Below are 21638 nucleotides of genomic sequence, written 5' to 3'. Positions count from 1 at the left end.
GAGGAGGGAGAAAGCAAAAGGTGCAGATGTTTCCTGACACTCGGACGCACTGGCTAATCCACGATCCATTTTGACGTCATACTAGAAACACTTCTTTAGCTAGGTAACGAAGTTGCAATTATAGAATCCATCCTATAATCAATCAACAAATCCCAGGAGAATCAAAACTGCTTTATTATTATTTTTTTTTTTTTTAATCCATTTTAGCAGTAGTATAATAGGACCCAAAACAGCTAAGCAATGAGAAACTACTTTATTCCCACAATAACCAGTCCACTTTACACAGCAAAAGCCATAGTTCCGGGTAGTCTGTAGCCAATCAGCGGTGCCAGTAAAGAAGTAGGCGGTGTTTCCACTAAGTGCCAGCCAATCAACTGAGTTCTGCATAAGGGACGCGTGAAAGAGATGGGCGGACCTGGCTTTTTGCCCTGTCCAGCCTGTCTATTTCTCGGTTTCTCCCTTGGCAGGTGTTTTCCTACGTGTGGATTGAGACGCTTGCATTTTGTCTTTCTCCGGCAGAAATACTGCTGTTGCTCCTGAAAGGTAGTTTTCTTTTGAGCTTTGATTTCTGCTTTCTTTCGCCTGGAGGTATTTGGGGTTGGGGGGGAGGGAAATGTCTGTTTTGGGGGGTTTTTTACACTTTGTTACTGCTGCTGAAACTAAACTTATTTCTTTGGGGAGAGAGCCGTGAGTGTGGTACCGAAGTTTAGGCCGCCTTCCTTGGAATCCTTGCAGCGGCGTGAGGTGGAGAGCAGGGAGGTTTGTCTGGCGCGCATGCGCACTCCTACCGGCCACATCCCAACAGATCATATCTCCAGGAACATGCGGTGAGTGCGCGCATGCGCGCTTAGCATTTTATTATTATAGATATGACTGGTGGTGATTACTGAGCACATTACACAAATATTATTGAGTAATTAGAAAGATACAAGATAAACTTTGCAAAGTACTAAATTTTAGATATCTGTGAAATCACTTGCCAGGCTCTTATGGGAACCAGCTGGCCAACTGGACCAGGAGCAGGAACTCAGAACCAGAGACTAAACAGCCTGTCAGTCACCTGCTGGAAAAAGAAAATACTGAGGATCTGGGCTAATATGGCACAGCTGTGTTCTGTGTTTTCTATTTCCAACTGCGGGCTAATGGACATGACTATTCCCCACAAGTTCTGGAATAGTGGAAAGTAGCATCATGGAAAATGCCTTCTCATAATTTGGACTTGGAGGATGAAATATACAGCGTCAGCATCTATGAGACATCTATGGTTTTTTTTTTTGTTACATAGATCTTTTTGGACCCTTGATAGGTTACAAAAGTTGGACTGTTCAAAATCTAATAGATGTTGGCACTGTCATCTAGACATTGGGACGCTGGATCATCTATTGTTCTATTGTCTTTTGATACTTAACTTTTGGAAGTCAATTTGGGGACATTAATATCATACTGGAATCATCAATTCCATTGACATACGAGGTAGTTATATGTGGAACATTATTACATATTAAGCCCCCCATGGACCACTATAAGTGCCAGATTTTTCTAATTATGACTGGGATAGCCATGCAAATGGTAACTCATAATTGGAAAAATTATGATCACCTTAATTTTCCTTTTTGGTGGACAAATCTATGTTTAAGCTATAGGTATGAGAAAATGAATGCTGACATGCTAGGGCATACTAAGATATTTAATTTAGTTTGGGGTCCATTGACGTCTTTTGCAAAGTTGTTATAGTTCTCTTTTATCCTTATTTCTGATGGTACAATACATACGCATCTGGGAGGGGGGGGAGGGGGAGAGGAGGATGGGGAGGGGTATATCTTTAGTGTGATTCTTTTATGTAAATGTTGGGTGGGTGGGGGGGTTATTGTTGCATTGATACTGACTGAATATATAAGTGATACTGACTGAATATATAAGTGCTTATTTGTTTATTATTAATGGTATGAATATTGTATTGTACTTTTTGACAGTTGTGGAAAATCAATAAAGATATTTAAAAAAAAAAAGAAAATGCCTTCTCATAGCCTGCTCTTACAGGGCAACGGTGTGCACTACCATCTCTTGGCAAGACGACATACCCTGCTCGATTCTGGTCTGGATCCTCACAATTACCAGTACAATCTAACAAACAACACAGGCTGGCCTGCATCCAACCAGGTCATAAATATATATGTCAGCAAAGTCCCAAGTTAGCCCGACTGTCGCAGGGTTGCAGTTCACACAAACACACACGATGGAGGCATATGCATTCATGCATTGCTGTTTCCCTCTTGGCTTGCTTAACCTAGTTGTGCCCTGATTTTTCATACTTTCTGGACTATGTCCTCCTGGCTCCGCCCCTCCCACATCACTTCCTCCTGGGTAGGAAGTGTTCTTAAGGGGGGAATAGTAGTTTCTTATAGAGTCCCCATAGTAACCTGAAGCTAGTAAAGAAGCATGGAAAAGTGATTATTACTGATTCATGAGGTTCACAGTGTGGCATTTATTTGATTTTTTAGCCTGTCCTCCCAAACGAGCTCAGAACGGGTACTCAAGTATTATCCCTATCTGTCCTGGAGGGCTCATTGTCTATCTAAATTCTTTAAAAACTGCTCTAAAAAAACAACGGGCTGCTATCGCAGCCATTCTGGCAGCAAATTTTTAAAAAGTGAGTCATTCTTCAAAAAACGCTCATGCAAATGAGGTTGGCGAAGAGTAGCGAAAACTCGCTAATTTTGCATGTGCCATCACTGGTGATAGCAAAGGGCACATTCGCAGAATAAATGCAAAAAGCCAGCGGGAGAGATGTCCAATCTCTCCTGCTGCCAAGCGACCCACACACACCAGCGGCAGGGGAGATGCCCACTCTTTCCCGCCAAACACCCCCCTGCCTGCAGCAACAACCCTCCACTCCACCCCCAGCAGTGGGAGAGATGCCCACTCTCTCCCACTGCCACACAACACTCCCCCTGCCTGCGATGCCTCTCCCCCTTATCTTCAATTAATTGGCTGACTGGAGGGATGCCTACTCCCTGCAGCCAACTGGCCTGCTTCTTCAAAATGGGCCTTCTCATCCCCAGTGCATTTTGGGATGCACCGGGAAGGGGCCTGGGGCTCTGATTGGCCCAAGTTGTTTTAGGCCCTTCCTCGGATGCACCGGAGAGGGGAAGGCCCATTTGAAGAGGCGGGCCAGCTGGTCGCAGGAAGTAGGTCAGAGGCAGGGTGTTGTATGATAGCGGGAGAGAATGAGTATCTCTCCCGCTGCTGGGGAAGGAGTCGCTTGGCAGTGGAAGAGAGTAGGCATCTCTCCCACTGCTGGGGAGGGGTCGCCGCTGCAGGGGGTGCTTGTGGCAGGAGTGTGTGGGAATCTCTCCCATTGCTGGGGTTGGGGTCATCGCTGCAGGGGGTGGTGGTATTTGTGGCGGAAAAGAGTGGGCAAACAGAAGGTCCCTTGGAGTCAGCTGGGCAGCATCACTAGAAGTGATAGCAGGTGCATGGATGAATGTTGCCCCTACTGCTCTTCCCCCCAGAGAAACAGCCATGGGGGGGGGGGGGGTCAGAGACAGTGAGCTTCAGTGGCACCAGCACAGCTGTCTGTTGCTTCTGGTTTCTTATTTACTTTCTCATGGACTGCCTGCAAGCCCAAAAGTTATCAAAAAGCAATGTTACTTACCGTAACAGTTGTTATCCAGGGACAGCAGGCAGCTATTCTCACTAGTGGGTGATGTCATCAGACAGAGCCCCGGTACGGACGTCTCACAAGCACGTGTTGCTTGTAGAAACTTAAAGTTTCTAGATGCCCGCACCGCGCATGCGCCGGTGCCTTCCTACCCGGAGATCCGGGCGTGTCTCCTCAGTTCAGGTAGCTAGCCTGAGAAGCCAACCCAGGGGAGGTGGGTGGGACGTGAGAATAGCTGCCTGCTGTCCCTGGATAACAACTGTTACGGTAAGTAACATTGCTTTATCCCAGGACAAGCAGGCAGGTATTCTCACTAGTGGGTGACCTCCAAGCTAACCTCAGTGGGATGGAGGGGGAGTTGGCGACTTAAGAGAATAAATTTTTCAATACTGTTTGGCCAAACTGTCCATCCCGTCTGGAGAGGGTATCCAGACAATAATGTGAGGTGAATGTGTGAACCGAGGACCAGGTGGCAGCCTTGCAAATTTCCTCGATTGGTGTTGATCTGAGGAATGCTACTGAGGCTGCCATTGCTCTGACCTTATGGGCTGTGACCTTACAAGGAAGTGATAATCCAGCCTGGGCATAGCAGAAAGAGATACAAGCCGCCATCCAATTAGAGATGGTGCGCTTTGATACGGGTCTTCCCAACTTGTTAGGATCGAAGGAGACAAAAAGTTGAGGAGTGGTTCTGTGTGGCTTGGTGCGATCCAGGTAGAAAGCCAAGGCACGTTTACAGTCTAGAGTGTGAAGGGCCGATTCTCCGTGGTGAGAATGAGGCTTAGGGAAGAATACTGGAAGTACAATGGATTGGTTGAGATGAAATTCGGAGACCACCTTAGGCAGGAATTTCGGGTGAGTGCGGAGGACCACCTTGTCATGGTGGAATACTGTGAATGGTGGGTCCGCCATCAATGCCTGGAGTTCGCTGACTCTGCGAGCGGACGTAAGGGCTACAAGGAAAAGCACTTTCCAGGTGAGATACTTCAGAGGGGCCCTGTTGAGTGGTTCAAACGGGGGCTTCATGAGGTGGGAAAGGACTACATTGAGGTCCCAAACTACTGGGGGTGGTTTGAGAGGAGGGTTAACATGGAAGAGTCCTTTCATAAATCTGGCGACCACCGGATGGGCCGAGAGGGGTTTCCCTTGTAGAGGCTGGTGGAACGCCGCAATAGCGCTCAGGTGGACTCGTATGGATGTGGACTTGAGCCCAGATTGAGATAGGTGTAGGAGATAGTCCAGCACGGAGGATAAGGAAGCTCGCTGAGGTTCCTTTGACTTAGAAACACACCATGAGGAGAATCTGGTCCATTTCTGGGAGTAGCATTGTCGAGTGGCGGGCTTCCTGGAAGCTTCCAAGACCTCCCTCACTTCTTGTGAGAATTGGTGAGGGGTTACGTTGAGAGGAACCAAGCTGTCAGGTGGAGAGACTGCAGGTTGGGATGAAGTAGTGATCCTTGATGTTGAGTAAGTAGTGAAGGAAACACTGGAAGTGGTACTGGTTCCCTGCTGCTGAGTTGAAGTAGGAGGGAGAACCAAGGTTGTCTGGGCCACCGAGGAGCTATTAGAATCATGGTGGCCCGTTCGAGTTTCAGCTTGACCAGAGTCTTCTGGATCAGCGGGAATGGTGGGAACGCATATAGAAATCGTTTCCCCCAGTTCAGTAGAAAAGCATCTGCCTCGAGGCGATGAGGAGTGTAGATCCTGGAGCAAAACTGAGGCAGTTTGGCGTTGTGGGGAGCCGCAAAGAGGTCTATCTGAGGCGTCCCCCATTGCGTGAAGATTTGGTGAAGGGGGTTGGAATGGAGAGTCCATTCGTGCGGTTGTAGCAGACGGCTTAGTTTGTCTGCTAAGACGTTGTTCTCCCCCTGGATGTATACTGCTCTGAGTAGGGCGTTGTGGCGCGCCGCCCAGTCCCAGACTCGTAGAGCTTCCTGGCAAAGGAGGGCCGAGCCCGTGCCTCCTTGCTTGTTGATATAATACATGGCGGCCTGATTGTCTGTGCGAATGAGGATTACCATGTCGTGGAGTAGGTGTTGGAAAGCTTGGAGCGCATTGAAGATGGCTCTGAGTTCCAATAGATTGATTTGGTGTAGTCTTTCCGCACTGGTCCAGAATCCTTGGGTGCGGAGACCCTCCAGGTGGGCCCCCCATGCGTAATTCGACGAATCGGTTGTGAGAACTTTCTGATGGGGGGGAGAGTGCATCAGCAAACCTCTGGATAGATTCGAAGAGGTCATCCACCAAAGTAGAGACTGCCGAAGAGCAGGTGTGACTACGATGCGTTTGGATAGTGGATCGGATGTCTGATTCCACTGTGATGCCAGGGTCCACTGGGGGATCCTGAGGTGGAGTCTGGCAAAGGGTGTCACGTGTACTGTGGAGGCCATATGGCCCAGGAGCACCATCAGTTGTCTCGCTGGTAGGGTTTGGCGAGTAGCCACCGACTGGCAGAGATGAAGAAGAGACTCCATGCGTTGCCGGGGCAGGAATGCTCGGAGTCGGGTGGTGTCCAGGACCGCTCCGATGAAGGGGAGGGACTGGGTGGGTTGTAGATGAGACTTGGAAAGTTGATCTCGAAGCCCAAATTCTGGAGGAAGTAGGTTGTAGCCAAGGCCGCTGAAGTGACCTCTGGGGCTGACGGGGCCTTGATGAGCCAGTCGTCGAGGTATGGAAACACCTGTAGACCCCTGTCCCGGAGTGCTGCGGCCACTACCACCAGGCACTTTGTGAAGACTCTGGGGGACGAAGATAGGCCGAATGGTAGCACTCGATACTGTAGGTGCAGATTTCCCACCCGAAATCTGAGGAACTTTCGGGAGGCCGGGTGAATGGGGATGTGAGTGTAGGCCTCCTTGAGATCCAGGGAGCATAACCAGTCGTTCTGCTCGAGGAGGGGGTATAGAGAAGCCAAAGTCAACATGCGAAACTTCTCTTTGACCAGGAACTTGTTGAGGGCCCGAAGGTCTAAAATGGGTCGCAGGTCGCCCGTTTTCTTCGGGACGAGGAAGTACCGGGAGTAAAACCCTCGGTTCAATTGGTCTGACGGGACCGGCTCGACAGCCCGAAGCTGAAGTAAGGTTTGGACTTCCTGAAGAAGAAGGGCGGTCTGCGTCGAGCTTGAAGGATACTCTCTTGGAGGATGGTCCGGGGGGACCCGGTGGAATTGAAGAGAGTATCCTTCTCTTATGATGGAGAGGACCCATAGGTCCGTGGTTATGGCCTCCCATCGGTGGTAAAAAAGATGGAGGCGGCCCCCTATGGGAGAGGCCGAGGTTATGCTCCCGGGAGGGGCGTCAAAAGGGCTGGGGAGCCTTAGGTACAGCCGGTGGCTGAAGTTTTTGCTGAGACTTCTGGGGAGGTTGTCTCTTCGCAGGCTGTCTCGCAGCAGGCGTTTGTCTGGGCATGTAACGCCGCTGGTAAATCAGGGGTGGCCTGGAAGGTCGAGACTGTTGAGGTTTGGGTTTGGGCCGTAGGATGGATTGAAAGGATTTTTCATGATCCGACAGCTTCTTGGTAACAGTTTCGATAGACTCATCGAACAGGTCAGCTCCAGCACATGGTACGTTGGCGAGTCTGTCCTGTAGGTTGGGATCCATATCGATAGTACGGAGCCATGCCAGGCGACGCATAGCTACTGCGCTTGCGGCGGCGCGTGCCGAGAGTTCGAATGCATCGAAGGAGGATTGCATCAGCTGGAGGCGTAATTGGGAGAGGGAGGCTACCACTTCCTCGAACTCGAATCGAGCTTGGTTGTCTATGAACGGAGTGAACTTGCGGAGCACCGGCAAGAAGAACTCCAGATAGGAAGAGAAAAAGAAGTTGTAGTTTAGCACCCGTGACGCCATCATGGAGTTTTGGTAGAATTTTCTACCAAATTTGTCCATCGTTCTCCCCTCTCGGCCCGGCGGTACAGAGGCGTAGACCTGGGAGGGATGAGAGCGTTTAAGGGAGGACTCGACCAGTAGGGATTGGTGGGAGAGTTGAGGGCCCTCGAACCCTTTATGGTGCACGATGCGGTATCGAGCATCGAGTTTGCTGGGGATCGCCGGTATGGAATACGGCGTTTCGAAGCACTGCATGAAGGTCTGGTCCAGTAATTTATGCAAGGGGAGCCGAAGCGACTCCGTTGGAGGGTTAGGTAAATGCATGGTGTCCAGATACTCTTTGGAGTATCTGGAGCCCGTGTCAAGGGTCACATCCAGATCATCCGCCATTTGTCGGAGGAATGATGAGAAGGACAATTGTTCCGCCAGCGTCGGTCTGTGGGACGGGCTGGAGGAGGATGAGGCCTCCAGGTCCGTGGACATCGGGGAGTGACAAGGAGAATCGGGCACCGGTGTCTCCTCGTACTCCGGGCCCCTCGGAGGGGACACCTCTGATGAGGAGTATCCCCTACGTTGCAGTTTTTTCTGCGGTGACACCTCCGAATGGCGTGAGGAGTGCCAGGATGAGTGTCTTGATCGGTGCCTGTCTCGGTGGCGGGACGGGGATCGGGATCGTCTGTGCATCGCATGGTCTCCCGAGGCCCCCAAGTGGATAGGGCTGGAAGCGGTGGATCGTAACTGGGTTTGCGATGCGGGTTCTTGCGATGCTACCCAAGTCTGGTAAGGAGTACGGAAGAACTCTTCCTGACTATGCCCAGGGCTTCGAGTATCGATCGGAGGTCTGGTCCCATGTTGGCGCGGAGGCGTAATGGGTTCTAATGGCGGCATATCGGTAAGCGAGGCTTGCCGCGTGGGCATCGCCGCCCTCCCCCGTTCGTCCTCGTCGGTTGTCGAGGTCGAACGGTGTGGGGGAGGGGGAGGGGGCGGACCGCCCCTTTGGATCGGTACCGGGAGGTCACCCTGTATGGCAGCGATGAGCCCGGGTCCGATGGTCTGCATGAGCTCAACGAATTGAGCTTCCAGCACGGACCGTAGCGAAGCCGATAAGGAGGGATCCGCACCGAAAGGGGGTCCTCCTGCACGGACATCGCGCTCCTTCGAGGCCGAGTGCTTCTGCTTAGTAGCTTTCGGCACTTTGATGACCATTGGTGGCACTGTGGAAGGAAGAGGTACCTGAACCGAGGAGACCGGGGCAGGCACCGACGTCGAGCTCGTGGATGGTGTCGGGGCGAGCGATGCCGGTTTCACCACGCTCGATGCAGGAGGGGTCGATGCCGGTTTTGCCCGAACCGGGGAGGTATCGGATGAAGTGGAGGCTGAGGGATCCTTAGCTGCGTCCATCTTGAACATCGATTCCCACAATAGGCAACGCCGCTTGAATGAGCGTGCCGTAAGGGTAGAGCAAGGCCTGCACGATTTCGGAATGTGGTCAGGGCCCAAACACTGCAAACAGCGCCAGTGAGGGTCCGTGAGTGAAATCGCGCGTTGGCACTTGCTGCACTTTTTAAACCCGGTGATTGGCCGGGACATAGGCCGGAAAATCTCCGCCGCGAGGTCGAAGCCAGTGGGCCTGAGCCACGTGGCCGGCCCGTTCGACCCGCCGGAGGAAATAATCTTCTTTTTTTTTTTTTTTTTTTTACGAAAAGAAAAGAACTGTTAACTGTAATTAAAAAAAAGCGAAAACGCGGACAAGGAAGGCAAATTTAACTGAATTCAGCTAGCGCATGATGAAGTTGAACTTCTCAGCTCCGCGGAAAAGAAAGAACTGAGGAGACACGCCCGGATCTCCGGGTAGGAAGGCACCGGCGCATGCGCGGTGCGGGCATCTAGAAACTTTAAGTTTCTACAAGCAACACGTGCTTGTGAGACGTCCGTACCGGGGCTCTGTCTGATGACATCACCCACTAGTGAGAATACCTGCCTGCTTGTCCTGGGATAATGAAGGGTTCACAACCTGAGTTTGTACCCGAGGTAAAGGAAGGTTGAACGACTTGCTTTCCGACATGTATAGCTCTGCAGCCACCTATGCAAATCCACTAATTTGTATGATGAAAAGGCAGCATATCCTGGACAGATGCTCTCACTATGGTGAAACGTGATGGAAAAGCACTGAAAAATGCATCAAGTTCAGTTACGTAACGAGTCGTACAGAAGCAAACTACATCTTTCAGTGTTTACATCGAGTGAAATGGTGTGGTGGTGGTGTTAGTCCACTTTCCAAGGTAATATAAAGAAATACCTTTCTTACTGGACTAACGCAATACGTTTTTTGATGAGATTTCAAAAGGTAAAACTTCTTCAGATCAGAAAAAAAGCAAATGTAGACAAATATCAGTTATCTAGTCTGTGAATAATTCAGTCCACATTCAACTGCTACCACATTATATGGCTTCTTCTTCCAGATAGTTCTGGTGTTGCTTACCCGATCGATAGCGTTCATCCCGTGATCCCGAGGACCTGCGGCGGTGATATCTAGAGGAGGAAGGCGTAACTGGAGTTCGACGTTCTTGTGGCAAGGACTGGTCCACCCCTGTAGTTAAAGAAAATCAAAGTTTTATACAGCAGAATTTTTCAGAGTCTAATTACATTTTTGATATCTTGCGGATACATTGGTCAAGTGAATAAATTATATTTAGTCTCGTTAGTCTCATGATACGCAACAGACATCAGTAAGTAGCCAGTCTGCAGAGTTCTCTTGAAAAATACATATTAGAGAACTGGAAATGAAGTTCTACCTTCAATTCACATACATATGGCATGACTATATGGAAATCAAGTGGTTTAACTACAGAAATGGTACCAGAGCCATATCAGGGCCAGTGACAACCTCCACCTTCTACTCTAGCTGTAGTGGAAGGCTGCAAGCACATTCATAAAGATCCAAGGTTAGTGACCTTGAATGACCTGCTGAAAATCACTACCATAACATAACTTTTTATTTATATACCGCTATACACCTGGTAGTTTGATGTGGTTAACAGAATTATATAAAGGGTGAACAGAACCAGCACATAGTACAAGAACAGTGATCTAAAGGCTGAGCAGAGTTGGGGAAGTATATGGATACACAGACCAATGTTTTATCAAGAACTTATTGTGCAAATAGGCTTGTATGTTACATCTGAAGTGCATGTGCGAGGATCTTATTCCCAAGCTTGTGCACTAAATATCCTTGCTGTAATCACTGTGATATCGAATCATTAAGGACCCTATGTACTAACCTGTGACAATATTCTAACCCCGTGAAAACACACCGGGTTGGATTAGCCTCCCCAACACCCCAATTCACTTCAAAGAGTCTGAGGAAATAGGGGTTAAAAATGGAAGCAGGATTGATCCCCGTAAGCCCTTGGCATGCCAACCCCTATTACTAGGGATCAACCAACATCATTTTGAAGTTGGAAGCCTATGAGACAGGAACAAGTGGGGATTGCTGCTCCCCTCATCACCTTCTTGACCTCCGGAATGAGTATAAGGATGTTTTTTTGTTTGCTTTTTTGCAACTATGTTGGGTCTAAACCACCACTCCTTACTGTGTCATATGGATTTGCTTTAATTTGACTGCATCACCTTTATTTGTGAAGACTAACTGCTATTAAAACTTTTACATCAAGACCATCGTGATCCACGGTTTTCTTTGTGCTAACGCTTGATATTAAAGTTCAAATATTTTTTATTGAAAATTTTCACAAACAATTAGATAGTAGAATACATTCTCCAAATATTTCCACATAATAATTCCCACCATAAGCAAGGGATACACATATAGCAGTCCAAAATAAACACCTCCCCCACCCTTCCCCCCCCCCACATACAGAGAGTGCAACATCATACTCATTCATACACAAACATACTATTCATCTCAAGGCAGTAGAATACATATTTCAGATTTCCAAACAATTAACATATCACAGGTCAAGGATATACCATCCAAAGAGTGTGACAACATATTCAAAAAATAAGCAAACTATTCATTCCTAATCATATTATTCTCCACAAATTCTTTAAAAGGTAGCTATATTTTGTCAAATTTTGATTTGTTACCTCTTTTTTTCCATGACAACTGACTCATATTTCCCTATTAGACAGACAGAATTTCACCAAAACATAAATGATAATGAAGTTGAATCCTTCCAGACTCTTAAAATTGATTGTATAGCTACTGTTGTTCCTATGACTTTTTTTTTTTTAATAACAATTGAGTCATCAAAAATATTAAAGATAGCTCCAGCTTATGACAAAGGAATATTAAGAGATATCAGTATTTGAACATGACTCCAAATTTTCTGCCAAAATGCCTGCACTATTGGGCAATGAAAGAGCATATAATATTAAAACATTCTGAGATTTCTGGATAATACATGAGATTAATTATGTAGCAGCTCGTCTAACCTTTTGGGCTAGTATCCATATAAATTGCAGATTTATCCTACCATAAATACCTTCACACATTTACACCTGTTATTTAGAACAGACAGTATGTTCTGGAAACTTTGGAATTTTCAGAAGAATACAAGTAAAGTATGAGTGTAAATCCAAACCCTGCCCCAGCTCTGCGCTGGAAATTATATTGCATTACATTTATTGACTTCTATTCTACCTCAACCTTGCAGTTCTAGGCGAATTGCAATAAGAGACAAACTGGACATTTCCAGCAAAGTCACAATTCAGTAAATATTATAAAGCAGCATTAACATAGCCTGACGTAGAAACATGATGGCAGAGAAAGGCCAAATGGCCCATCTAGTCTGCCCATCCACAATAACCATTATCTCTTCCTCCCTGAAATCCCACGTCTTCTTGAATTAAGACACAGTCTCCACCACCTCTTCCAGGAGTGTTCCACACATCTACCACCCGTTCTGTAAAAAAGTGTTTCCTTAGATTACTCCTGAGTCTATCACCTCTTAACTTCATCCTGTGCCCTCTCATTTCAGAGCTTCCTTTCAAATGAAGGAGACTTGACTGGTGCGCATTTACGCCACATAGATATTTAAACATCGGGGGTGGGGGGAGGGAAATGTATTTTGGTTATTATAATTACTTAACTATAATATTGTAATTCCATAAAATGTATTCTTGTATTAATAATTGGAAGGACGGGGGAGGAAATGATTGGTTTTATGTATTAATTGTGTATTTAATAGTGCGTTTTATATAGTGTGTTTGTTCAATTAATTGTATTGCACTGTCAAAGTTTGAAAATCAATAAAGATTTATTAAAAAAAACCAAAAACAAAAAAATAAACATTTCTCTCATAACTCCCCTCTCCCGCCTTTCCTCCAAAGTATACATATTGAGATCTTTAAGTCTGTCCCCATATTTCCTGAATAACAAGGTTTTTATTTCCTTTCAAGCAAAATGACTTTATGTATAGATAACCCATTTTCACATAGAAATCACTGTCTTGTACAAGTAAAATAATTTAGAATTATCCTGTATATTTATAAATAACTGACAAGCATGTTGCTTTACAACTGAAAAAAGACTAAGGGGTCCTTTTATCAAGCTGTGGTAGGGGTTTAACATGTATAATACCGCACGTTAAACTGCCTGCTGCGCTAGCCGCTAACACCTACATTGAGCAGGCGTTAGTTTTTTTAGTTGGCCGCGGGGCTTAGCGCATGATGAAATGTCCGATGCGCTAACCCCGCTAGCGTGGCATGATAAAAGGAGCCTTAATTCAGTCTAATGTATTCTATTCTAATCTGATGTTTATATACTGCCTTTCCTGGTCCATCAAATGACCACCTGGTTCAGTTTGCATCAAACCAAAATAAACAAAGTATATATAAACTAGTCTTATAGCCCGTTACATTAACGGGTGCTAGAATATATGTGTGTGTGTCTGTCTTTATTTCTTTCTCTCTCTCTCCTTAGCCTGTTTTCTGTATTTCTGTCTTTCTTTTTCCTCGGCTGTCCACTACCACTCCTTGCCTGCTCCCCACGCAGCCATAGGAAAACAGTGATTTAATTCCCAAAAAGTCACCAAAAGATATCCACCTAAATTTCTGCACACTCCCCCACCTACTAAAACAAAATGGGACCACAATCCATTCATCTTGAGTCAGTTTCAAAATTAGAATGCTGCCTGCACTGAACTGTGAGCAAAAAAAAAAAAATTAATGAATCAGGCAATGTGACATGAGCAGCAAAATATGTTTTTGCTGAGTGAGTTATTCATTATTAATGGCAAAATTCACTGCAGACCTTTGCACAACAACAAAAATAAATTCCAAAAGACAATGGTGGAAAAAGTGTTCAATAGTAACTGATTTGGTAATAAATTCTAAGATAGTTTCTTATCAAACTTTCTGTAGCCCTGATAACCAGAAGCTTACTTTTCATCCAAGCTATGCTTTTGGCCTTCGTACAGTTTCAAGACTGCCACTGCCACCCCCCCCCCCTTCCCGCGGTCCCGACTACGAACCTGGTGATTCCAGCAGCGTGTGCAGCAGTCTTCACACGCTGCTTCGGATCCTTCTACTGCCCTGATTTACTCTGGCTCGTCCCTGATGACATCATCAGAGACACGGCAGAGCAAATCAGGACAGTAGAAGGGCCCGAAGCAGCATGTGAAGACTGCTGCACACGCTGCTGGAATCACTAGGTTCGTATCAGGACCGCGGGAAGGGAAGGGGGGGCGGCAAAGACTCTACAGCCGCTGACAGCCGCCGACATCCGCTGCTGCGGCCTGCAACCACCGACAGCCACCGCTGCGGTCTGCAGCCGCCAACAGCCACAGCGGCCTTCAGCCGCTGACAGCTGCTGCGGCCTACATCACCTCGGAGGGGTTCTCGCGCATGCGCACTCCTACCTGTGGTGCCCTACAGCGCACAGAAAATGGGCGCACGCAGGTGGGAGTGCGCATGCGCGCTTAGGGCTTTATTATATTAGATTCCTAATAAGATTAACTAACTATAGAAATAAAAATTAAATGTACCCTCTTAAAATCAGTGAATAGAAATTTTGCTAGCTTCTCAGTGAAAGGGATGGTGTAAGCAGAAGGATGGATGCTGACCTTAAAAGAATGAGTGACAAGGAGGTTTTGGGTTTTTTTTTTTAGCTATGTAGCATATTAACTTTTACTGTTATATTCGATGCAACAATGGATGACTGAATTTAGACTGAAGCTCAATTCGGAAAAAACAAAATTCTTCATAGCTTCGCCACACCCACTAGATACTACAACTCCGTTATGCATCAACAATCTTAGTTATCCCATTCAACCCACTCTGAAGGTTCTGGGCATAACGCTGGATCAGGGCCTAACCATGAAAGACCAGGTAGACTCTGGTCAAAAAAGGTTTTTTTACTCTCTGGAAGCTTCGGTCCATTAGACCATATTTTGACGCACCATCATTTACAATCCTGGTACAATCCCTCATACTGAGCCAACTGGATTACTGCAACATCGCCTATCTGGCAATTTCCCAGAAGAATATGCGGCGATTGCAACCGGTGCAGAATGCAGCAGTCAGGCTGATCTTCGGGTTGAAGAAGTTCGATCACATAACTCCCTCCTACCGACTCCTGCATTGGCTGCCGATGGAGGCGCGTGCGAGATTTAAGTTCGGCTGCTTTTGCTTCAAGGTTCTATTCGATCTAGCCCCCAAATACATAACCGACCTAGTCTCCTTTTCAACCAATAGACATAAAAGAAACTCAAACTTGAATTTTGTTACCCCCCCCCCCCCCGGTTAGAGGATGCAAATTCAAAAGTCACCAACATCTTATCTCTTATCAAGCAGCATTATGGGGCAACGATCTGAAACAACTACTTATGCTTGCCAATACATATAGGGAATTTAGGAAACAACTGAAAACATATCTGTTCCTAAAATACATAGGAAACTGATTCGCACAATCTCTCTCTCAATACCAGATCTCTACAACTGCTAAACAATAGATATTAACTATGTCAATTCTTCTCAATTTGTAACATTTTTTATAATCATTGTAAACCGCATAGAACTTCACGGTCCTGCAGTATATAAACCATTATTATTATTATTATATGTGTTGATATGTTGGTTAGATAATTACAAAAGGAATGGCTTAGTCATAGTCATATGATGTAATTTAATAATTATTCTTAGTACTTAACTTAAGCAAAGGACAGTTTTTCTGCTTTAGAAAAAGCATCAGTTAGAGGTTTTCTTTACTTTAAAATTATTATTTATAGAATTTGTTTAGTGAAAAGTGCCGGTGAAGGTGGTAAAATCAGTTAGCGGGGTTTAAAAAAGGTTTGTATAATTTCCTAAAGTCCATAGGCCATTTCTGAGATGGCTTGGGGAAATCCACTGCTTATTCCTTAAGGCACTTCACTGGCTCCCTATCTGCCATTGCGTACAGTTCAAGTTCTTATTGCTGACCTACAAGTGTGTTTATTCTGCTGCCCCTCACTATCTCTCCTCGCTTTTCTCTCCTTATACAACTGCCAGAGAACTTTGTTCCTCAGATAAGCTGCTCTTAATGTTACCCTTCTCCTCCACTGCTAATTCCAGTCTTCATTCCTTTCATCTAGCTGCCCCCTATGCATGGAATAAATTACTCGAGTTTGTCGAGGGGGCATTCGGAGAAACTGAAGGGAGATAGGTTCAAAACAAATGCAAGGAAGTTTTTTTTTCACCCAAAGGGTCGTGGACACTTGGAATGCGCTACCGGAGGAAGTGATCAGGCAGAGTACGGTACAGGGATTCAAACAGGGATTGGACGGATTCCTGAGGGATAAAGGGATCGTGGGATACTGAGGGAGGAGCTGGGATGTAACACAAGTATAGAAAGCTAACCAAGTAATGAGTATAGAAACCAAACCAGGTCGTGCATGTGCAAGACCGGAAGGTTAGGACTTCGATAGGAAGACAGGACTTAAATGAGAAACCAAGGTGGCAAGGGAGCCTCTTCTGGTGATACAGACAGGTCGTGACCAGTTTGGGCCGCCGCGGGAGTGGACTGCCGGGCAGGATGGACCTATGGTCTGACCTGGCGGAGGCACTGCTTATGTTCTTATGTTCTTGTCCGTCAAGCCCCTTCCATTGTTTAAAAGCAGACTGAAAACCCACCTTTTTGATTTACCCTTCAATCCTTAACTCTACTCCTCTATCCTCCAACCCAGCCAGCTGATTAACTGTTCCCTTAACTGTATCCATGACATCCTGTTTGTCTGTCTTGGCTGTTTAGATCGTAAGCTCTTTCGAGCAGGGACTGTTTTCTTCTTTGTGACTCTGTGCAGCGCTGCGTGCGTGTGAAAGTGCTATAGAAATCATTAATAGTAGTAATACACTTCTACCTCGTCATTCGCGGGGGATATGGACATAGCCGGACCGCGAATGCCGAAAAACCGCGATTATCCGGCTCTGACCCATCCCTACCTCCCTGCCGCCTTCCCGGCCTTACCTGGTGGTCTAGAGGGTTTTCGGGGCAGGAGCGATCTTCCTACGCTCCTGCCCCGTGCAGATCGCCATCAGGAAATGGCTGTAGGGAGTTCCCGACGTAGTCTCGAGAGACTACGGGAACTCCCAGCAGCCATTTCCTCATGGCGATCTGCATGGGGCAGGAGTGTAGGAAGATCGCTCCTGCCCCGAAAACACTCTAGACCACCAGGTAAGGCCGGGAAGGCGGCAGGGAGGAAAAAAGACTGTTTTTTTAAATTTTCCCCCTCCCCAGAAAAAAATCGAGATTATATGAAACAGCGAGTGCAGGAACCGCGAATGGGGAGGGGGAAGTGTAGTAGTATTCCTAGGATACTCTCTCAAGACAGATGAACAGTGAGAGAGAGAGAGAAAGGGGGTGGAAGAGAGAGGAAGAAAAGTTGGACTCTTGAAGGGACAGATAGAGATGTTGGTTGGGGAAGGGAATGGGGTCCGGAGGAGAGGAAGCATGCAGGAGGTAGAAAGAAAGAAAGATATATTGGATGCACAGTCAGAAGGAAATGCAACCAGAAACTCAAGAAATCATCAGACAACAAAGGTAGGAAAAATAATTTTATTTTCAATTTAGTGATAAAAATATCAGTTTTGTGAATTTATATCTGCTGTCTATATTTTGCACTATATTTGTCTATTTTTCTGTAGTTGTTACTGAGGTGACATTGCATATTTTAAAGTCATCTGCATTGACCTCTTTGAAAAAACCCTGAATATAAATGATGATTAACACTTTCTCAGCGTACAGTATGCTTTGTGTTTGTTTTTTTAATTTTGTGGTTACCATTATGCATTAATAAGATTATATTGTGTGTATATGAAAAATGGTTGAAAGAAATTGCATTACAATTAGTATTATTATTATGGGGGTGGAGTCAGGGGCGGAGTTTGAGCAGGTCAGGGGTGGAGCTTGGGTGGTGTACTTGGTTAGTATTTGCTAGGCTTAGGGGCTTGAAGAAGTTGAGAAATACTGGTGTAGATCATTCCCTTCATCTTAGGTATTACAGGACCTCCAAATGCTGCCAGCACAGTGATCTCCCCCTCCCCTCCACAGAGGTTAAAGGAGGCTGGTAATGCCTATAATTTACACCATGTTATGTTGAACCTCTGAAGCAGCTCCTGTTGGGTGAAACATGGCTGTGTCGGGTACTTTGTTTTTAATTTGTTTACCAATAGTTTTCCTTGCTATCATCACAATGTCTGCTCCGACACCTTCATAGTTACGTACATGACATCATTCCAGAATATGTACGGATGTATACTTATGCAATCTAACAAGTGCCGGAAATCACACTTCCCCTCAGCTCACTTTTTCTTTTTACCCTTTCTTTTCATGGAAACTAGCAAATGTCTGTAGGCCTTATGCTGGCAAAAAGAGAAGACAGACATGACATCTTCACAACTGCAGAAGAATGAGCTAACCTTTTACTGCTCCTCGGGCATTGTGTTCAGTCTTCTTGTCTTCTATGTGCTTCTCTGCATGAAACATGTTAGGGTGCGCAAAAGCTGATCCTAACCCAAGTGTAAAGCCTACCACATTTTACTGCATCAGTACCTAAAACTGAAAATTGCAAGCAAAAAAGGGAAAGGTTCCCAAACTGAGGGGTATTTTTTATGTCCCGGTATGAGCAAAGTAAGGATACGGTCTGTTTGAAGGAAGGTCAACAAGGTTCTTAAAATCTTGGGAGGAAGGGTGGGGGGGTTGGAAAACATACTTTTCTTTTCAAGTTATAAAAAGATGACTTTTTTTTTTTTTTTTTTGCTTCTCTGAACTTATTTCACAAGGTTAGTGGCATTGTGATAGTCCAAGAAGCCTGAAACTTTAATATCACATGTATGGAATTTCCTGTTTTCAGTTCAGTGCACATTTTTATAGAGTATTACAAGGTGGAGAAATTGGCATCTGTAGATTAAAAAAGAAATGTCAGAGGATATGCTTTCCAAGCAGCAGTAAACAGTATTAAGACTGGTAGAAAGTCAGAGAGAGGAATTGTCTTTTGAATTCCATGTTATCTGGATATTTGCATTCCTGTCTTGATATTAAAACCATATTTTCATTGATCACATGATCACATTAAAATTAATCATTTTAAAATCCAGTGCTGAGTCCCAAACTGCACATATTTGATTTAATACAAATGGATTTAAAACCCACTTAAATCACTAGTCAGAAAGGAGGGTGAATTTGATTTAAATCAAATCCATTTAAGTTGACAGTTAAATCATTAACAGGGAAGATTCTGCTCTAATAAATAATGAAATTGTAAATGGAATATCTGATTTATTTTAACTGTATTAAAATGATTACACCATTAAGTAACTATTTTTGATCAAACATGAGAATTAAAGTACTAACTTCAGAAGTATTTCCAAAAAACTATGGCCAGGGAAGAAAGGCAGTCGTTCAGATAAAGCAGAACTGTACACCAGTAAGGGATGTTCTTTGTAGACAGCAGTGGAATGTCCTTGGTCTTGTCCCAGAGCTCAGGAAGTGGACACATGATTCCATTATTATGGCCCTCTCTCTCTCCCATGGCAGCCCTATAATATTGGAGGAACTACTGAAAAGTTCTCAGTCCAACCAACAAAGTTGGGGCAGTCTCCATTGAGGGCTATACACTTAGTCCAGCAATTTTTCACTTTTTATTTTGTTGTTCCGAATTTTTCTGATGGAACGATAAAAGTGGAAAATCCACTGGCCTTAAGTGTATAGCCCTTGATGGAGTTTCACTGTCCTGCCCCCAACTTTGTTAGTTGGGATGAGAACTTTTCAGCAGCCCCTCGTAAATTTGCCCCAAAGTGGTTACACTACATTGAATAATAATCAGATAACATGCATAGCATCTGTGCCCATTAAAAAATAAAAAAGGTTAGGCAGGTAAGCTACTGGTCTAGACCAGTCGCTTTTTGTGGATTGCTAAGAACATAAGCAATGCCTCTGCTGGGTCAGACCTGAGGTTCATTGTGCCCAGCAGTCCACTCATGCGGCGGCCCAAAAGGTCCAGGACCTGTGCAGTAATCCTCTATCTATACCCCTCTATCCCATTTTCCAACAGGAAATTGTCCAATCCTTTCTTGAACCCCAGTACCGTACTCTGCCCTATTACGCCTTCTAGAAGCTTTTTTTAGTGTATCGCTTTTTTTAGTGTATCAGGAAGCCATGTTAGAGCATCAATCGCTCTACTAGTTTACATGGCATTTTAATATTAATGATCTTATTTGCAGGGTCAGATTGGGGAATGAGCAATCATGCAGAAAATCACGTGGTGAGCCATTTTCTGCATTGGGTCTGCATATGCGATCATCACTAAAGCTGTCAAAAAAGGTTTAGCGACGATCGCTGGCTTTAGTTCATCCGGTCCCCCTTCCTGCCCTTATCTGTTAACTGTTATTAAACCATAGACATTGCTCAAAACTATTAGAAAAAGCAAGGACTTAACTTCAAATCCTGGGCAGGGTATTGAAAGTTTTGCAGTGAAGATAATTATCACTCAATCTCTCCTGCTGTGGCATTTAGAGAAGTGTTAAGTTTGCTGTGTGCAGCTTCTCCTGCTAAATCTCTTTGGCCCGGATTCACTAAACCCCGATTGTGTCTCCGATCCGTTCCCAACTGCATGCAAGCGGACAAACTCACAAAAGACCTGCATGCAAATGGGGACAATCGTTGACACGCCCCCCCCCCCCAAATAGCACGGCTTGCTATGAGCGATCCTGGAGCATGCGCAGACCCTGACAGTAGTGACTGGAGAAGGAGCCTCCTGTCAGGGCCTCTGACAGCTTTTTTATTTTAATTGGGCAGATATTTTGCATGTATTACACACGCAAAATAACTGCTCGGTTAAAATAAAAAATAAAAAAAGCCTATACCCGAAGTGCCGTCTCCCTCCCCAAACCCCTAAAAAATGCCCCACATGCCGATGCCTCCCCTCCCGGCACCCCGCCAACACAAGGCAGGAGGAAAGCCAACTCTCTCCTGCCATCTTAAACGCCACCTGGCTGGGCCCGGCCCACCTCCCTCCCTGTAGTAGGCCATCCGGCTGGCCGGGCCCTGCCCAGCCCACCCACCTCCCCATACCTTTGGAATTGTTAGGAGCAAGAGGGGTGCCCAGGCCCTCCTGCTCTTGAGGCCTCCCGTGATCGTCTTCTTGAGCAGGAGGAAGCCCAAAGTCCTCCTGCTCCTGCCTCCGCCGCGATACTGGCCTTAGGCCACACCCCGATGCATCATCTGATGCACGGGGAGGAACCTAAGGCACTGATTGGCTGAGGTGCCTCAGCCAATCAGTGACTTCCTTAGGGAGGAGCCTAAGGAAGTCACTGATTGGCCAAAACCCTACAGCAATACAGGTGCCACCTGCAGCCATAAGAGCTATTGGGCTGGTACACAGGTGGGTATAGGAAGTTTTGGGGGAGTTTTGGAGGGCTCACCATATATTATAAGGAGTATATGGTGAGAAGTATACCTGGAATCCTTTATGTGCAGCTCACAGCAGTGCTCTCTAAGGTGCCCCGCTGCTCTGCTGGCATGTTTATCTGGCCAGTCCATTACAATACTGGCTCCTCCCATGCTCAAATGCGCAAACGTTTTGCACATGGATGATGTTTCTGTGGTCAAAAACAGCAAATAAAGTTAAATGTCCTAAGTTTGGATGTCCTGTCAGCCA

The 21638-nt window shown here is 45.9% G+C and overlaps 1 protein-coding gene across 5 annotated transcripts in view; it reads right to left on the bottom strand.

Moving 5' to 3' along the window:
* Positions 1-21638, bottom strand: part of DIP2C (disco interacting protein 2 homolog C) — an 800316-nt gene that overhangs the window by 438016 nt on the left and 340662 nt on the right. For all 5 annotated transcript variants that reach the window (XR_004538170.1, XR_004538171.1, XM_033931571.1 and 2 more), the window contains exon 3: positions 9971-10078. Coding sequence is in view for 3 of the 5 variants with exons in the window: in XM_033931571.1 (XP_033787462.1) it covers positions 9971-10078 (108 nt within the window). In the remaining 2 variants the exon portion in view is untranslated. The remainder of the gene's footprint in view (positions 1-9970; positions 10079-21638) is intronic.

Source organism: Geotrypetes seraphini, chromosome 2 (assembly GCF_902459505.1).
Source record: "Geotrypetes seraphini chromosome 2, aGeoSer1.1, whole genome shotgun sequence".
In the NCBI taxonomy this organism is placed as follows: Eukaryota; Metazoa; Chordata; class Amphibia; order Gymnophiona; family Dermophiidae; genus Geotrypetes; species Geotrypetes seraphini.
The sequence above is the reverse complement of the archived record's forward strand: the minus strand, read 5'-3'. Positions and strand labels throughout refer to the sequence as shown.